At 37.0% G+C, this 20,233-nt stretch overlaps 1 protein-coding gene across 7 annotated transcripts in view; it reads left to right on the top strand.

Annotated features, from left to right (window-relative positions):
* Positions 1-17,050, top strand: part of TXNDC16 (thioredoxin domain containing 16) — a 109,417-nt gene extending 92,367 nt beyond the window's left edge. For 6 of the 7 annotated variants that reach the window (XM_047738155.1, XM_047738156.1, XM_047738157.1 and 3 more), the window contains one exon: positions 15,887-17,050. In XM_047738155.1, the coding sequence (XP_047594111.1) occupies positions 15,887-16,152 (266 nt within the window). In that variant the 3' untranslated portion in view covers positions 16,153-17,050. The remainder of the gene's footprint in view (positions 1-15,886) is intronic. The other variant, XM_047738158.1, reaches the window with a different exon arrangement.
* Positions 17,051-20,233: the final 3,183 nt, after the last annotated feature.

Below are 20,233 nucleotides of genomic sequence, written 5' to 3'. Positions count from 1 at the left end.
AGAGTGATAGTTTGACTTCTTCTTTGCCAATTTGGATGCCTTTAATTTCCTTTTGTTGTCTGATTGCTGAGGCTAGGACTTCTAGTACTATGTTGAATAGCAGTGGTGATAATGGATATCCCTGCCGTGTTCCTGACCTTAGCAGAAAAGCTTTCAGTTTTTCTCCATTGAGAATGATATTTGCAGTGGGTTTTTCATAGATGGCTTTGATAATATTGAGGTATGTGCCCAAATGAGGAACTTTTGATTCCAACCTGTATCTCTTACTCAGAGCCAGAATTTTGAACCATAAGAAAATAGATCTTGGTCAGTTTATGATGCTGCCTTATGATATGTGATAGTCTCTACTTTTCTAAAACATATATGAATTTATCTGTGGTATAGATGTATATGTTGATTTATGTACAATTGTGGTTAACGGGCCTGTTGCTATAATTTAAATAAGATGTAATGGACTAGATCATTAGTCTATTGAGGAAATGGTATGAAATTTGATGTAATGAAAAACCTCCTAAGGTACTACCCAAAGATTTTGTTATTGGATATCAGTTGAACTATATTATATTTTGACATTGTTCTATGATGGAGTCCTGAAATAGGGGATGTGTGTATATAAATATGTATGTATATGTATACACATACATTTCTTGTGTACAAATTCCAACTCACTGTTATATTGTTTCTCAGCCAGCTGGCACAGTGTGAATCTACCATTATGTATATTTGTGTATATTTAATCAGATACCTAATTTAATTGTCAGTCATTGCAGCACACCTGTTCTTCCTAGGTGGTCTGCTTCATTTCTGTTAAGTTAGGCAGTTTTAATTATGTTTAACTTGCCTATGGGTGATGTTTTTATAGTCAAATATAACTCACATACCATAAAGTTCATCCTTTTAAAGTGTACAACTCAGTAGTTTTAGTATATTTACAAGGTCATGCAACCATTATCACTATTGAATTCCAGAACATTTCATCACCCCAAAAAAGAAACCCCCTACCCATTAGCAGTCACTCTGTCTTCTCCTTCCCTCCACTCCCTGGCAATATTCTGTCTCTGTATTTGCCTCTTCTGGACAATTTATATAAATGGAATCATAGAATATGTGGCCTTTGGATCTGGCTTTTTCCCTTAGTATAAGTTTTCAAGGATCATTGATGTTATTAACATGAATCAATAGTTCATTCCTTTTTATGGATGAATATTTCATTGTATCGGTATACCATATTTATTTAGTCACCAGTTGGACATTTGGGTTTCACCACTTTTTGGCTATTATGAATAGTGCTGCTGTGAACATTCCTGTACATATTTTTGTATCTGTCCTTATGCCAGTACCACACTGTCTTGCTATGGCTTTATAGTTGGTTTTAAATTGGGAAATTTGATCCTCCAACTTTGTTCTTTATTTCCAAGATGATTCTGGCTATTCTGGGTGGTCTTAGATGGCATTATTAGGTTTTAATTTTAATATTTTCCCAGGAAATGTGAAAAATTAAGTAACCATATTGTTTAAGTTATAATCTGGAAGAAGGTCTTTCTGTGTTATCACTCATCTCTGACTCACTCATTCTGGTCACATGGTATAGGGATCCTTTCAGTTGTAGGTTTTGAACTCTTCAAACACTCTGTGTTCACTTCTCTATCTCATTGCTATTTTATAGACTCAAATGAGGTGTTGTCATTTTGTAGTTATGGTGTGATAATTGAAGGAGAGAGAAAGACTTTTCCAGACAAACAAAAGTTAAAGGAGCTCATCATCAGTAAGCCAGCCTTGCAAGAAATGTTAAGGAAAATTATTTAAGTGTAAAAGAAAAGGCCATAACCAGAAGAAAATTATGAAAGAAAAAACTTACTGTTAAAAGCAAACAAAGATAGTGGATCAGTCGCTTATAACTAGCATGAATATTAAAAGACAAATGTAACATCAGTCATCTCTAAAATAATTGACACACAGAATAAAAAGATGTAAAATATGACACCAGAAACATAAAGCTGGGGTGTGGGGGAAATAGTAAAAATGTAGTGCTTTTAGAATGTTTTGAAACTTAAGTGACCATAAACTTAAAATGGACTGCTATATATGTAGTGTGTTATATGTGAACCTCATGGTAACCACAAACCAAAACTCTATAATAGATACTCAAAAAATAAAGAGAAAGGAATCCAAACATAACGTTAAAGAAAGTCATCAAATCACAAGGGAAGAGGACAAGAGAAGGAACAGAGAACTACAAAAGCAGCCAGAAAACCATTAATAAAATTGCAATAAGTACACACTTGTCAATAATTACCTTATTTTTTTTACCTTATTATTTTTAAAGATTTTATTTATTTATTTGTCAGAGAGAGAGAACACAAGGCAGGCAGAGGGAGAAACTGGCTCCCCACCGAGCAAGGAGCCCAATGTAGGACTCGATTCCAGGACCCTGGGATCATGACTTGAGTCTAAAGCAGTTACTTAACTAATGGAGCCACTCAGGTGTCCCTAAAGATTTTATTTTTAAGTGATTTCCACATCCAACATGGGGCTCAAACTCACAACCCCAGGATCAAGAGTTGCATGCTCTACTGATTGAGTCAGCTAGGCACCCCTCAATAATTACTTTAAGTGGGCTAAATGCTCCAATCAAAAGACACAGAGTGACTAAATAGATGAAAAAACAAGACCCAATTAGTGCTTCCTACAAGAAACTCACTTCAGACTTAAAGATACACATAGACTGAAAGTGAAAGGATGAGAAAAGATATTTCATGCAAATGGAAATGAAAGCTGGGTGAATAATATTTATGTCAATATAAATATTAAAACAGACTATAATGAGGGACAGTGAAGGGCATAACAATAATAAAGGGATCAATCCAACAAGAAGATAAAACAGTTGTAAATATCTAGGCACCCAGTATAGGAGCACCTAATTATATAAAGCAAATATTAACAGACATAAAGGGAGGGGCACCTGGGTGGCTCAGTTGGTTAAGTATCTGCCTTTGGCTCAGGTCATGATCCTGGAGTTCTGGGATCGAGCCCTGTGTCCAGCTCCCTGCTCAGTGGGAGGGTCTGCTTCTCCCTCTGCCCCTCCCCCTCCCTCTCCACTTGTGTTCTGTCTCTCACTTTTTCCCTCCCTCATATAAATAAAATCTTAAAAAAAAAAAAGACATAAAGGGAGAAATTGACAGTAATACAATACTGATAGGGGACTTTAACACCCCAGTTATGTCAATGGATAGAGAACACCCAAACTGAACATAGGGAAAATAGTGGCTTTGAATGACATACTAGATCAAATGGACTTAACATTATATAGAACATTTCATCCAAAAACAGCAGAGTACACATTCTTTACAAGTACACATGAAACATTCTCTGGGGTAGATCACAGGTTAGGCCACAAAACAAGTCTCAATAAATTCAAAGAGACTGAAATCATATCATGCATTTTTCCCCCACCACAATGGTATGGGACTAGAAATTAATTAGAAGAAGAAAAAGGCTGGAGAAAAAAACCCATAAACACAATGAGGTTAAACAGCATGTCATTAAACAACCAATGGGTAAACAAATCAAAGAGGAGATAAAAAAAAATACCTACAGTCAAATGAAAATGGAAGCACATAAGTTCAAAATCCTTGGGAGGCAGGCTGCAAAAACATTTCTAAGAGGGCAGGCTATAGCAATGTAGGCCTCCATCAAGAAACAAGAAAAATCTCAAACAATCCAACCTTATACTTAAGAGAACTAGAAAAAGAACAAAGCCCAGAGTTGTAGAAGGAAGGACATAATAAAGATTAGAATGGAAATAAATGATTGGAAACTAAAAAAAGAGAAAAGATCAATGAAACTAAGATTTGGTTCTTTAAAAAGACAAACAAAATTGATAGACCTTTATCCAGACTCAATCAGGAAAGAGGACTCAAATATACTCAGAAGTGAAAGGGAAGTTATAACCAACATCACAGAAATACAAAGGATTGTAAGAGACTACCATGAAAAATTATATGATAAAAAATTGCACAACCTAGAAGAAATGGATACATTCCTAGAAATTTCCAAACTTCCAAAACTATCAGGAAAAAATAGAAAATGTGAATAAACCAATTACTCCTACCAAAAATGAATCAATAATCAAAAAACTTCCAACAAGCAAAAGTCCTAGACCAGAAGGCTTCACAGGTGAATTCTGTTCTACCAAACATTTATTTATTTATTTATTTATTTATTAAAAAAATTTTTTTAAAGATTTTATTTATTTAAATTTGACAGAGAGATAGATCACAAGTAGGCAGAGAGGCAGACAGAGAGAGATGGGGAAACAGGCTCCCCACTGAGCAGAGAGCCTGATGCAGGGCTCGATCCCAGGACCCTGAGATCATGACCTGAGCTGAAGGCAGAGGCTTAACCCACTGAGGTACCCAGTGCCCCTCTACCAAACATTTAAAGAAGAATTAATACGTATCCTTTTCAAACTATTCCAAAAAGTACAAGAGGAAAGAATTCTTCCACATTTATTCTACAAGGCCATCATTACCCTGATACCCAAACCAGGCAAAGATACTACCAAAGAAGAAGGTGGGGAAGGGAAGGAAGGGAGGAGGAGGAGGAAGAGAGGAGGAAGAGGAGGGAGGAAGGAGAAGAAGAAATTACAGACCACTATCCCTGATGAACATAGATGCAAAGATTGTTTTTTTTTTTTCAGATTTATTTTTATATTAGAGAAAGAGCATTGGGGGATGGGGCAGAGGGAGTAGAAGAGAGAGTCTTTTTTTTTTTTTTTTAAAGATTTTATTTATTTATTTGTCAGAGAGAGAGAGATCACAAGTAGGCAGAGAGGCAGGCAGACAGAGGGAGAAGCAGGTTCCCTGCCGAGCAAGGAGCCCGATATGGGACTCGATCCCAGGACACTGGGATCATGACCTGAGCTGAAGGCAGCTGCTTAACCAACTGAGCCACCCAGGCGTCCCAAGAAGAGAGAGTCTTAAGCAGACTCTGTGCTGAGCATGGAGCCAGGTGTGTGGCTTGATCTCAAGACCCTGAGATTATAACCTGAGCTGAAACCAAGAGTTGAATATTTAACTGACTATGTCACCCAGGTGCCCCTAGATGCAAAAATTTATAACAAAGTATTAGTAAATTAAAAAATATGTTGAAAAGGTCATTTAGCGTGATTAAGTGGAAAATATCTCAGGGATGCAAAAATGGTTCAGTATCTGCAAATCAATCATCATGTTACACATTAACAAAATTAAAGATAAAAATTATATAATCATCTCAATGCAGAAAAAGCATTTGACAAAATTCAACATCCATTCATAATAACGCTCAAGAAAATAAGTATAAAGGGGTATACCTCAATATAATAAAGGCCATAAACAACAAACCCACAGCTAGCATCATGCTCAATGAAGAAAAATTGAAAGCTTTTCCTTTAAGATGAGGAAAAAGACAAAGATGTCTACTCTCACTTCTATTCAGCATAGTAGTGGAAATCCTAGACATAGCAATCAGACAAGAAAAAGAAATAAAAGGTATCTAAATTAATAAGAAGTAAAACTGTCACAATTTGCAGATGACCTGATACTATATATACAAAATTCTAAAAATTCCACTAAAAAACTATTAGAACCAAAAAACTATTAGAACTGATAAATGAATTCAGTAAAGTTGCATGATGCAAAGTTAATATTCAGAAATCTGTTGTGTGTCTATACACTAATTATGAACTAGTGGAAAGAGGAATTAAGCAAACAATTCAGTTACATCTGTATCAAAAAGAATAAAATACCTAGGAAAATATTTAACCAAGGAGGTAAAAGACCTGTACTCTGAAGACAACAAATGAAAAGATATTCCATGCTCATGAATTAGAAGAATTAATATTATTAATATGTCCATGCTACTGAAAGAAATCTACAGATTCAATGCAGTCCTTATTAGAATACCAAGGATATCTTCACAGAACTAGAACAAATAATCCTAAAATTTGTATGAAATAACAAAAGACTGCCAAAGCAATCTTGAGAAAGAATAACAAAGCTGGAGGTATCACAATCCTAGTTTTTCAACAGTATTACAAAGCTATATTAATCAAAACGGAATGGTACCGGTACAAAAATAGACACATGGATCAATGGAACTAAAGAGAGGGCCTACAAATAAACCCACACTTATAAGGTTAATTAATCTATAGCAAATGAGGCCAGAATATACAGTGGGAAAAGACAGTTTCTTTAATAAATGGTGTTGGGAAAACTGGACTGCTACATGGAAAAGAGTGAAACTGCATCACTTTCTTATACCATACACAAAAACAAATTCAAAATGGATTAGAGTCCTAAAGGTAAGAACCGAAATTATAAAACTCTTAGAACATGGGCAATAAACTCTTGGAGATCAGCCTTAGCAATATTTTTCTGAATGGTCCCGAGTTAAGGGAAACAAAAGTAAATACACAGTTGGGACTCTATCAACCTAAAAAGCTTTTGCACATCAACCATCAACAAGGAAACCATCAACAAAATGAAAAGACAACCTACTTAATGGGGAAGATATATGCAAATGATATATCCAATAAGGGGCTAATATCTAAAATGTATAAAGAACATATATACCTCAACATCAAGAAAACAAATAGTCCCGTTTAAAACTGGGCAAAGGACCTAAGTAGACATTTTTCCAAAGAAGAAATACAGATGGCCAAGAGACACATTGCATGGATCACTGGGTGTGGTGCATAAACAATTAATTTTGGAACACTGAAAAAAATGAAAAAATAAAAAAAAAGATGTTCAACATCCCTTATCATCAGGGAAATGCAAATCAAAACACTATGAAGTATCACCTCATACTAGTCAGAATGGCTAATATCAAAAACACAAGAAATAATAACTGTTGGCAAGGATGTAGAGAAAAGAGAACCCTTGTGGACTGTTGGTGGGAATGTAAATTGGTATAGCTACTGTGAAAAACAGTATGGCAGTTCCTCAAGAGATTAAAAATAGAAATACCATGTGATTTAGTAATCCCACTTCTGAGTATTTACACAAAGAAACTGAAAACACTAATTTGAAAAGATACACACACCCCTATGTTTACTGTAGCATTATTTACAAGAACAAAGATACGGATGCAACACAAGTGTCCTTTGATAGATGAATGGAAAAAGAAGGTGTGATATTTATACTAAACAATGGGGTATTGCTCGGCCATAAAAAAGAATGAAATCTAGCCATTCGTGACAGCATAGATGGATGTAGAGAGTATCATGCCAAGTGAAATAAGACAGAACACAAATACTATGTGATATTACTTATACATGGAATCTAAAAAACAAAACAAATGAACAAAACAGAAACAGACACAGGTTTTCAGAGGGGTGGGGAGTGTGGGAGGGATGGACAAAATAAAGGGGAGTAAGAGGTACAAATTTCAATTATAAGTCATGGGGATGAAAAGTACATCCTAGGGAATACAGTTAATATTCTGTTTTTGTATGGTAACAGATAGTAACTAGATAATGGTGATAATTTCATAATGTATATGAATGTCAAATCATTCTATTGTATACTTGAAGCTAATATTGTGTGTCAACAGTACTTCAGTTAAAAAAATAAAAATAATAAAAAAGGTGGTGATGTTCAAAGGTACAAAAACCTGACCTTATAATCCAACCCCCTTGATTATTAATGGTGTGGCTCTAGGCAAGTCTTTGTTTCCTCCTCTGCAACTATGAAGTAAGATTAATAGTTCCTACTCTATGTCACATACATAAATTTTTAAAAAGATTTTTAAAGTTTATTTATCTGAAAGAGAGAGAGAGAGTGAGCACAAGCAAGGGGGAGGGGGAAGGGAGGGGGAAGGGAGGAGGAGAAGGAGACTCCCCGCTGAGTAGGGAGTCCGACATGGGGATTGATCCCAGGACCCTGAGATCATGACCTGAGCCAAAGGCAGACACTTAGCCGACTGAGCCACCCAGGTGCCTCCCACATACTTATTTTAAAAATCAAGTAAAATTATGTATGTAAAGGTACTTTGTAATGTGTGAAATCTGAAGTATTATCATTAGTTTTATAGAGATCTATCCTCCAGGGAGCATCTATAGGGCCTTGGCTCTTCAACTCAAATCATTACCAAGAGGAAAGAACCAGAATTATTATTATTATTTTTAGTTTCCTGGGAGACTAGCATGTGTAATTTTGTTAATGCCTTTGCTAACTCACCTTTTGAGGGGTTTCCATCATTTCTTTGTATCAGTGTTCTACTCTTTTTTTTTTTTAAGATTTTTTATTTATTTATTTGACAGACAGAGATCACAGGTAGGCACCGAGGCAAGCAGAGAGAGAGAGAGAGAGAGGAAGCAGACTCCCTGCTGAGCAGAGAGCCTGATGCGGGGCTCGATGCCAGGACCCTGGGATCATGACCTGAGCCGAAGGCAGAGGCTTTAACCCACTGAGCCACCCAGGCGCCCCAGTGTTCTATTCTTAAATTATTCCTGTAGCCTCTGCAGCAGGAAAGAAGCAAACTGAGCAGTACTTCTGTGTATCTGGTCCTGTCTTCTGTGCCAACAGGACCCAGTCTTACCACACTTTGAGAGACAGATCGGAGACTGGGGTGTTGTAGCTACTCCCAGAAAAGCCTGAATCTGTAATGTGGTGCCATGTGTGTCTTGCTGCACATTTTAATTTATATGAAATTGTGACCACTGGCTATTTTTGTTCAAGATTTCCATTTAACCTTCAAGTTCTCTGTTCTAGGTCTTGATTTTCTCATTTATAAAATTGGGATAAAAATTATACTTACTGCATGGGGTTGTAAAGATTAAAACAATAACGCCTGGTACAAAGTGAAGGATCAATAAATGTTACTGTTGTTATCATTACAAAGCATTTATTATTCATACATGATGAGAGTACATTTTTATTTGCCATAGAAAACATCCAGGACCTTTACATAGTTTTCTTAGCAAATAATTAGCAGAATTGAGATGCCTACTTTCAGGCATCTTGCTATCATGCCAGACTACTAGGCTGCAGTGTTTACCTTAAAAAATAAATAACCTAAATATTTATTATGTTTTAAGTTGGACTTTCCTTAAAGATACTTTAATGTCCTTGTGCCTGGGTGGCTTAGTTGGTTAAGCATCTGCCTTCAGCTCAGGTCATGATCTCAGGTCATGATCTCAGGATCACGGCTCAAGGTGGAGTCTGCTGCTTCCTCTCCCTCTGCCCCTCCCTCAGTTCATACACACTCTCTCTCGCTGTCTCTGTCTCTCAAATAAATAAAAATCTTTTTTTAAAAAAGATACTTTATCTGCATCTTGCAAACTACAGTTATCCATACTCTTACCTATTCCTTATATTCAAGAAAATATTTTATCTATTGGTCACTTTTGAATCTGCTAACCCGGCAATGGTCATTTTAAACATCACCTACAGGTGTAACTTAAATTTAATACCCTCCCGATGTACCGTGTTCTAGAATTTCATATAATTGAGTCTACATGAGGAAATTATATACAGTATAGATAAACTGCATATGTTATTTATGCAGATTTTTGTTGGAGCTTTTAATTTGCCTCTGGAAATCAGAATCTATGTGAATTTCCTAAGCCTTTAAAGGTATTTATTTGATTTATGAGAGATGCTCGTTTGTGTTTTATCAACATTTATTATTATTTTTTTCATGTAATTGTGCAGAGGTTCTTTCACTGGAATTTATCTTTTAAAGGTTTACTTTGCACATTTCCTTCTCAAAATAGCATTTTAAATGGGTACCTAAATTCTAAAATGTTTTTGTAAATAGAGAAGAGTTGGCTAATTTACTCATATATATTATCAGATTAAATCAGTTTTCCTCTTCCAATGACTAGTTTTAAAATAATGTTCAGATTCACTACTGTGAAGCCCATCTAAGACACTAATTGCTGTCTGTTTATCATACAGTTGATTCTGTAGCAATTTTTAATTATTCCTTATCTATAGTTACTTTTACAAAATGAGCTTGTTTTCATAAAGCGTATGTAAAGTGTAATCAAAAGGTTCAAAAACATCTATCAGTGGATACTTGGGTTGCACCCATATCTTCACTGTTGTAAATAATGCAATAAACAGGGTTACATATATCTTTTCAAGTTAGTCTTTTTGTTTTCTTTTGGTAAATACTAGTAGCAGAATTATTGGATCATATGGTATTTCTATTTTTAATTTTTGGAGGAACTTCCATACTGTTTTCCACATTGGCTATACCAGTTTGGCTATTCCCATCTACAGTACACAAGGGTTCCTTTTTCTGTACATCCTTACCAATGTGAATGGACCTAAGGGTATTATGCTAAGTGAAATAAGGCAGACTGAGAAAGAAAAATACCATGTGATTCCACTTATATGTGGAATCAAAAAGCAAGCAAACAAAAATAAAAAGAATCAGACCTGTAACTATAGACAACAAACTGAAGATTGTTGGAAGGAAGGGGTGGGAGATGGGCAAAACAGATGAAGGGGAGTGGGAGATACAGGCTTCCAGTTATGGAATGAATAAGTCATTGGGATGAAAGGTGTAGCATAGGGAATATAGATGATAGAATATAAAATATAAACTAATGGAGTTGTGTGGTGACAGATGGAAACTACACTTGTGGTGAGCATAGCTCAACATATAAACTTTTTGAAGCACTATGTTACACACCTGAAAGTAGTAGAACACTATGTGTCAACTATACTAAATTTTAAGAAAAAAGTTTCAAAAACAAAGTGCTTTAAAAAAATGTAAAGAAGGGGTGCCTGGGTGGCTCAGAGACTGAGCCTCTGCCTCCAACTCAGGTCATGATCTCGGGGTCCTGGGATCAAGCCCCGCATCGGGCTCTCTGCTTGGCGGGGAGCCTGTTTCCGCCCCTCTCTGCCTGCCTCTCTGCCTACTGGTGATCTGTCAAATAAATAAATCTTAAAAAAAAAATAGACATTTTTAAAAAATGTAAAGAAATACTTGTCTAAATAAATGTGTATATTCCAAAACTTTTTTCTGGAATGATTCATAAGAAATAGTTCCAGGTGAGTTTCTGGGAAGACAACAGAGTAAGAAAAAGCTTACCCCATCCCATGGATACAACTAGATAACACACACCTACGTCAATGTAAAAACCCAAAAACAACCTGAAGACTGGTGGAACAGACTCTCCAAAGCTGAATGTTAGAGAAGGGGCTACACTGAAGAAGGTATGAAGGGCAGACACATGGTTGGGAGCTCAGCAACATCAGGACTGTCTCCGAAAGGAGGGACCCTATGGGCATACAGGAGAGAGAAACGGACCCTCACACCAAGCATGAAAGGCATGGGGAACCTGCATGAGGAAGATGAATCCACACAGCATTTGACTTTGAAAACCGGAGGAGCCTAATTTCATGAGTTCTTAAAATCAGTGGTGCTTAATGCCTAGAACTTAAAAAGTCAACAGTCTGGGCCCTTGGAGAACCTGGAGGGCAGATTCCCCCACCCTTAAAGAGACAGCACAACAAAGAGCCCAACAGAGAGATGCAGCATAGAAGCAAAGTAAAAATGCTTGGGGTATATCAGGAGATTTATTTACTAACCTCAAAGTGTGTGCCAGAGTGGCAGGAATCTATAGGAGACTTCTCTGGGAAGAGAGGAGCTGGCAGGCACCATTTCTTTCCCCTTCCCCCCCAGCATAGATACATGGATACCTGGGGGACCCAGCTCAGTGACCACACTCTCCACCTAACTTGCCTACCTCCCTGTGTTCTCCTATGGACATAACCTTCCAATCCACCCTTGGCTGGAGTCCATCCAAACTGGTGCCACAAGCATGGCAGTGTACAAGTAGCCACAACAGGGGCCAGTACCACTCCAAGGTAACTCCTGCTCTGGGAAGAGGGGTAGACAGCCACACACTAGTCCAACTTCAGCCCCAGCAGTAGGATAGGGGCAGATATCCAATCTGGCTGCAGACCCTGCCCAGAACAGAAGCTTCTCAGGGGACAACACAGGGAAAGTGCCCCATGCTATTATATCTCTGGCAAACACCTGGTCCTACTCAAGCCCACTGTGGCCCCAGACTGTCTCACTAACAACACAGGGATTAATCCCTGTCCACCACAGGCAAAGAGCCATTGCAAATGATGCCCTGAGGCAAAAGCAGCTCAACCACAGTAGTAGGGCACTCACAACACAATAGGAGACATCCATGAAGTGTCAATGAGCCAACCAAGAAATCAAAGAGAAAATAAAAAAATAGAGATGAGGAAAATGAAAACGAAGGGTGCAAGATCTTTGGGGTACAGCAAAAGTTCTGAAAGGGAAGCTTATAGCAATACAGGCCTGCCTCAAAAAGCAAGAAAAATTTCAAATAACCTGACCTTACACCTAAAAGAGGCAGAAAAGAACTAACAAAACCTGAAACCAGTAGAAGGAAGGAAATAATAAAGATCAGAGCAGATATAAAGGAAATAGAAACTAAAAAAAAAAAAAAATTAGTGAAACCAGGAGCTGCTTCTTGGAAAAGATAACAGAATTGATAGACCTTTTAGCTAGATCATAAAAAAGAGAGGACTCAAAATTAGAAGTTGTAGAGGAGAAATAACAACTGATAGCACAGAAATATAAAGGATTATAAGAGAGTATTATGGTAAATTCTATGTCAACAAATTGGACAACCTAAAAGAAGTGGTTAAATTCCTAGAAGCATGTAACCTCCCAAAACTGAATCAGAAAGAAATAGAAAATTTGAGTCAAAAGACTCCCAACAAACAAAAGTCCAAATGGTTACACAAGTGAATTCTACTAAACATTTAAGGAAGAGGTAATACATTGTTCTCAAACTATTAAAAAAAGGCAGAAGAAAAGCTTTCAGTTCATTCTATGAGGCCAGATAAAGACCCTATAAAAAAAGAATCACAGGCCAATATCTCTGATGAACATAGATGCAAAAGTCCTCAACAAAATATTAGCAAACTGAATCTAACAGTACATTAAAAAATCATTCACCATTATGAAGTGGGATTTATTCCTGGGATGTAAGGGTGATTCAGTATTCATAAATCATCATTGTGATACATCAAATCAACAAGAGAAAGGATAGCCATATGATCATTTAAATAGTTGCAGAAAAAGCATTTGACAAAGTACAACATTCGTTGATGATAAAAGCAACAAAGTAAGCTTAGAGGGAACATACTTCAACATAATAAGGCTATATATGAAAACCCATAGCTAACATCATGGTGGTGAAAAGCAGAGCTTTCCCTCTAAGGTCAGGAATAGGATAAGAATGTCTACCCTTAAACCCCTTCTGTTCAACATAGTACTGGAAGTCCTAGCCACAGCACTCAGACAACAAAAAGAAATAAAAGGCATCCAAATTGGTAAGGAAGAAGTAAGACTCTTACTATTTGCAGATGACCTAATACTATATACAGAAAACCCTTGAAGACTCCACCAAAAAATGACTAGAACTGATAATGAATGCCATAAGGTTGCAGGATACAGTCAATAAACATATCTGTTGCATTTCTATACACTAACAATGAAGTAGCAGAAAGAGAAGAAAACAGTCCCATCTAAAATTGCACCCAAAATAATAAGATATCTAGAAGTAAACTTAACCATGGAGGCAAAAGACCTACGGTGAAAACTATAAAATGATGAAACAAAGACAACATAAATGTTAAGTTATGCCATGCTCATGGGTTGGAAGAATCAATATTGTTAAAACGTCCATACTACTCAAAGCAATCAACAGATCTTAACGCAATCCTTATCACAGTGCCAACAGAATTTTTCACAGAAGTAGAACAAGCAATTGTGTACTTTGGAACCAGAAAAGACCCTGAATAGCGAAAGCAATCTGTGCAAGAAAAACAAAACAAGAACAATCCCAGATTTCAAGATCTACTACAAAGCTGTGGTAATCACAACAGTATGGTACTGGCACAAAAATAGGCACATAGATCAATGGAGAATAGAGAGCCCAGAATAAACCCATGATTATATGGTCAATTAATCTTTGACAAAGGAGGTGAGGATATGCAGTGGGAAAAAGACAGCCTATTTAGCAAATGGTATAGGACAGCTACATACAAACAAATGAAACGGAACCACTTTCTCACACCTTAAAATGGATTAAGGACATAAATGTGAGACCTGAACCATAAAATCCTAGAAGTACAGGCAGTAATTTCTTTGGCATTGGCCATAGCAACATTTTTCTAATACGTCTCCTGAGGCAAGAGAAATAAAAGCAAAATTAAACTATTGGAGCCCAGCAAAATAAAGGACTTCTGCACAGCAAAGGAAACAATCAACAAAACGAGAAGAAAACCTACTGAATGAGAAAAAGATATTTGCAAATGACATATTTGATAAAGGGTTAGTATCCAAAATATATAAAGAACTTAACACTCCCAAAATAAGTAATCCAGTTAAAAAGGGGCAGAAGATATGAATAGACATTTCTCCAAAGAAGACATCCATATGGTCAATAAGACAAGTGAAAAGATGCTCAGTATCACTCATCCTCAGGGAAATGCAAATCAAAACCACAATGAGATATCACCTTACACCTATCAGATTGGCTAAAATAAAAAATACAAGAGATAGCAAGTATTGACAAGGATATGGAGAATAAGGACTCCTTGTCCATTGTTGGTAGTACTGCAAGCTGGTGCAGCGCCTGTGGAAAACAGCATGGAGGTTCCTCAAAAAATTAAAAGAGAATTACCATATGGTCCAGTCAGTAATACCACTACTGAGTATTTACCCAAGGAATATGGAAACAGTATCTAATTCAAAAAGATATATGCATTCCTATCTTTATTGCAGCATTAGTAACAATCGCCGTATTATGGAAGCAGACTGTCCATTGATAGCTAAGTGAATAAGGAAGATCTGTGTGTACACACAAACACACGAATATTACTCAGCCATAAAAAAGAATGAAATCTTGTCATTTGCAACAACATGGATGGGTCTAGAGGGTATAATGCTAAGTGAAATAAGTCAGTCAGAGAAGGACAAATACCCATATGATTTCACTTATATGTGGAATTTAAGAAACAAAATGAACAAAATAAAAAAGACAAACCAAAAAACAGACTCTCAACTCTGGAGAATGAACTGATGTTTATCAGAGATGAGGTGGGTGGGGGATGGGTGAAATAAGTGAAGGGGATTAAAAGTACACTTATTCTGATGAGTACTGAGTAATGTATTGTACTAATGAATCACTATGTTACACACTGGCTGCTAATATAACACTATGTTAACTATGCTAGAGTTAAAAAAAAAAACAATTCTTTGGGATAAATTTGGGTAGGGTGAAAAGCAGGAGGCCTTTTCATTTTAATTTGTATCTGTATGTAATCTCATTACCATTTTGCTATTTTTTTAAAACCTCAACAAGGGTTTAACTAGTTGGGAGATTTTGGATTTTGGACCTTTTTTTTCTCCATTAATACTAATGTTTAGGGACACCTGGGTGACTCAGTTGGTTAGGTGTCTGCCTTCGGCTTAGGTCATGATCTTGGAGTCCCAGGATTGAGCCCAGTATTGAATCTACTTCTCCCTCTGCAGCTCAACTTGCTTGTGCATGCTCCGTTTCTCAAATAAAATCTTTTAAAAAAACAAATGTTTTTTTTAAAAAACCTTTATTTAGAATAGCTTGCAAATATATAAAAAAGTGAAAATGGCTAGTAATGATAAATGTATCAAGTTTCTTAGACAATGACCATAAAAAAATCTAGTTTCATTTAGATAAGTAAGACTGATAAAGCCTTTACTCCTACAAATATATTTTTCAAAATAAAATATTTTTCTAGTGTATTTATATGATGATTTTATAGCTGTTCATTATTAACCTTTGGCTCTATCTTCCTTGCAGCAGTTTTACCTGCTCAGGAATGGAAACCTCCTCTTCCTGCTTATGATTTTCTAAGTATGATGGATGCTGCAGCATCTCACCATCCCACAAGGAAAGATCCCGAGTGTACAAAAGAAACAGATGCATCAGAGAATGATAAAAAACAGGAAGACAAATCAGCAATCAGAAAAGAACCAATTGAAACACTGAGAATAAAGCATTGGAATAGAAGTAATTGGTTTAAAGAAGGAGGAAAATCATTTAGGCATGATAATAAAGAGTTATGAGCTGGTTTCCTAGGGCTGTGGAGAGCTTTACAAAGTCTTTTTAGTTTATATGATAGACTGAGGAATTTATTAAATAATACTAAATCATTTCAAGTTTCTAGACCAGTTTTGGCCAATGAAAATATGTGAGCCATAGATGTTACTTAGAATTTTCTAGTAGCACATTTTAGAAAAAAGTAAAAATGCACAGGTGAAATTAATCTTAATATTTCATCCAGTAAGTATGCTAAAATAGCTCAGTTAACATCAAAATGATAATATTTTACATTCTTTTTTTTTCTGGCAAGTCTTCAAAATGCAGTGGATATTTTACCCTTCCTGTACATTTCACTTCAGAGCAGCCACATGTGGCTAGTGACTGCTGTGACTAGTGACTGGTATACTTAATTTAACTTAGTTCTAGCCATGAATTAGAATAAAAATGCAACTCTGTTTTAATCATGGTTGGCTCCACAATGGTATCACACATCTGGAAACTGTATTTGTTCTGTTGTAGATATGATGTTAAAACCAGTGTTTTTAAACCAGGGAGCAGTTTTGCCCCCCAGGGGACATTTGGCAATGTCAAGAGACATTTTTGCTTGTCATGACTAGGGGTATTACTGGCATCTAGTGGGTAGAGGCCAGGAATGCTGCTAAACACCCTGTCATGCTTTGGACAGCCCCTCACAACAAAGAACTGTGCTGCCCAAATGTCAGTAGTGCCATGGTTGGGTAACCCTGTGTTAAACTAGCCTGTGGTAGAATGTTCTTCTTCTGCTCGGTTATGTCTGGAAAAAATCTTGAATGTTAGAGATAAATATTATCTGGACACAACCATATCTTTTTTTTTTTTTTTAAAGATCTTATTTATTTATTTGACAGAGATCACAAGTAGGCAGAGCAGCAGGCAGAGAGAGAGAGAGAGAAAGGGTAAAGCAGGCTTCCCGCTGAGCAGAGAGCCCGATGTGGGGCTCGATCCCAGGACCCTGAGATCACGACCTGAGCCGAAGGCAGACACTTAACCCACTGAGCCACCCAGGCACCCCTGGACACAACCATATCTTATAAATTCATTTTTATAGTTTTTTTTTTTTTTTTTTGTCAGAGAGATAGAGTACAGGAAGGCAGAGTGGCAGGCAGAGTCAGAGGGAGAAGCAGGCTCCCCGCGGAGCAAGGAGCGCAATGTGGGACTCGATCCCAGGATTCTGGGATTGTGACCCGAGCCGAAGGCAGCCGCCTAACTGAGCCACCCAGGCGTCCCTTTATAGTATTTTTGAAAGGTGATGAGATAACGCTAAAATGTACTGAATTATATTGTGCATATAAGCACACAGAAACATGAAATTGATTAGTTATTGTACCATAGTCAGAAATTTTGACAGTTGTTAATAACATGTTCTTTTAATAACTTTAATTAAAGTGTCTAGATTTCAGACTACCTCCAAAAACTTCCTTTAACCTATGTCATGCCCTCTATTGGACCATGTACCCTATATCATTTGGGTTTCTTTGGTTGCAAGCAACAGAAACTTAAGCAAAATGGAAATAGTGGATAATCACGGAGTTAGAAGAAAGAATAAGCCACATTTTTAAAAAGATAGGAACCAAGGCTGTTCTAGAATCTATGTGTGAGGAACTAACAGCTTGGTGATGAATCAGTTCCAATTGTTTTTCTATCTTTTGTGACTCAGGGAATCCTGGGAAACTTGCTTAGGGGAAGAGTGGGCACTTTATTTGGGAGCCCTTACCAGACTTCCACAATGCAAAAGAGGTAAATCTCACAAAAGAAATCTGGATTCTGTCTACCAGAAAAAGAGAGCGAATGTAGAGAGGATTTCCCCATGATACCACTTGCTGTTCTTTTATCTGTTCTTTGTATCCTTCTCAGGTCTTTCTGCCATATTCTGTTCATTTTTGAGAGCTTCAACCCCAGGTGGTTTTAGTTTTCCTACGTATCCCCCTGATCTTCTGTTAGACTTGGCCACTTGGTATGTACATTCTGCAGAATATCTCTCATGAGTTGGATTCTTTCACTTCTCCTGCTTCACCTGTGCTAGAAGGTAAACATCCTTGGTCTACTGCTTCTGGCTCTGGGATGAAACATTCCATGGACAGCTTTTCAAAATTCTTAAGAGTTTTTCACCCAAGCTTACACTGATTTAAAAAAAAACTAATTAAACATATGCATAAGCAGGACCATGGAGTTTATAAATCAGTAAGGGTCTATCTTTGGTAATAGAGAATAATCACATAGATACATACACCTTGGGAGTTGTGCTCCCCTTAAGATGTAGAAAGCTGCAGGAGAATGTTACCCCTATCCTAACATCAAGAAAAAAATCATAATTTTTCTTCATACGTGTCAGAGAAGGCAACCAAAGGAACTGAACAAGACCTTTCAAAGGGAGACAGGATATATGAATGGTTTCCCCTTTGGCAGAGAGTAGAACACTAAAGCAAGTAAGAAGAAATTATTAAGAACTTGGAAGAGTCTAAGATTTTAGCCTATCTTCAAGTTATGTTAGTGTGCCATAGTTTATTTAATGAGAGGAAAAGGACTTTATTACTCACTGTAATCGCATTTATCAGAGTGCTAGTTCCCTGATCCCCAGTCCTACAGTGCCATCAGAGGAGGCACAGACACCTATACAGGCAGTGGGTCCTGAGCTTAGGGAGCCTAAATATTTTGTAATAGGTATTAAGTGTGCCTGCCCTTTCCTCCGGAGGGAGAGACATATTTATGATAGTGGACCGTAATCAAACCTAGTTCTTATTTTCCCAGGCTGAAAAGGTAGTCCAAGACAAAGGCAGTCAGTGCTTCTATTCATAAATGACTCAGAAATGGGAGACCTTGGAGGAATTGTCTCCCAACAGGAATCAGCTAAAATTTTAAAGTATTCCTTAAAGGCTAAGTGTGGATAAAAATATAAGCTTGGAATAAGTGGAAACCCTGACAGGACAACAGTTAACATTCATTCATTCTGTTTAGTAGCCATGTATTTGGGTTCTTTCCAAATTTCCTCTTGTGATTGAGTTCTAGCTTTAGAGCATTGTGGTCTGAAAATATGCAGGGAATGATCCCAGTCTTTTGATACCGGTTGAGACCTGATTTAGGACCAAGAATGTGATCTTTCTGGAGAATGTTCCATGTGCACTAGAGAAGAATGTGTATTCTGTTGCTTTGGGATGAAATGTTCTGAATATATCTGTGATGTCCATCTGGTCCAGTGTGTCATTTAAGGCCTTTATTTCCTTGTTGATCTTTTGCTTGGATGATCTGTCCATTTCAATGAAGGGAGTGTTAAAATCCCCTACTATTATTGTATTATTGTTGATGTGTTTCTTTGATTTTGTTATTAATTGGTTTATATAGTTGGCTGCTCCCACGTTAGGGGCATAGATATTTAAAATTGTTAGATCTTCTTGTTGGACAGTTCCTTTGGGTATGATATAGTGTCCTTCCTCATCTCTTATTATAGTCTTTGGCTTAAAATCTAATTGATCTGCTATAAGGATTGCCACTCCTGCTTTCTTCTGATGTCCATTAGCATGGTAAATTCTTTTCCACCCCCTCACTTTAAACCTGGAGGTGTCTTCAGGTTTAAGATGAGTTTCTTGTAGGCAACATATAGATGGGTTTTGTTTTTTTATCCATTCTGATACCCTGTGTCTTTTGATTGGGGCATTTAGCCCATTAACATTCAGGGTAAGTATTGAGAGATATGAATTTAGTGCCATTGTATTGCCTGTAAGGTGACTGTTATTGTATATTGTCTCTGTTTCTTTCTACTTCTTTTAGGGTCTCTCTTTGCTTAGAGGACCCCTTTCAATATTTCCTGTAGAGCTGGTTTGGTATTTGCAAATTCTTTCAGGTTTTGTTTGTCCTGGAAGCTTTTATTCTCTCCTTCTATTTTCAATGATAGCCTAGCTGGATATAGTATTCTTGGCTGCATGTTTTTCTCGTTTAGTACTCTGAATATATCATGCCAGCTCTTTCTGGCCTGCCAGGTCTCTGTGGATAAGTCTGCTGCCAATCGAATATTTTTACCATTGTATGTTACAGACTTCTTTTCCCGGGCTGCTTTCAGGATCTTCTCTT

This window comes from Lutra lutra, chromosome 7 (genome assembly GCF_902655055.1).
Source record: "Lutra lutra chromosome 7, mLutLut1.2, whole genome shotgun sequence".
NCBI lineage: Eukaryota > Metazoa > Chordata > Mammalia > Carnivora > Mustelidae > Lutra > Lutra lutra.
This window is presented reverse-complemented; position numbering and strand designations above follow the sequence as displayed.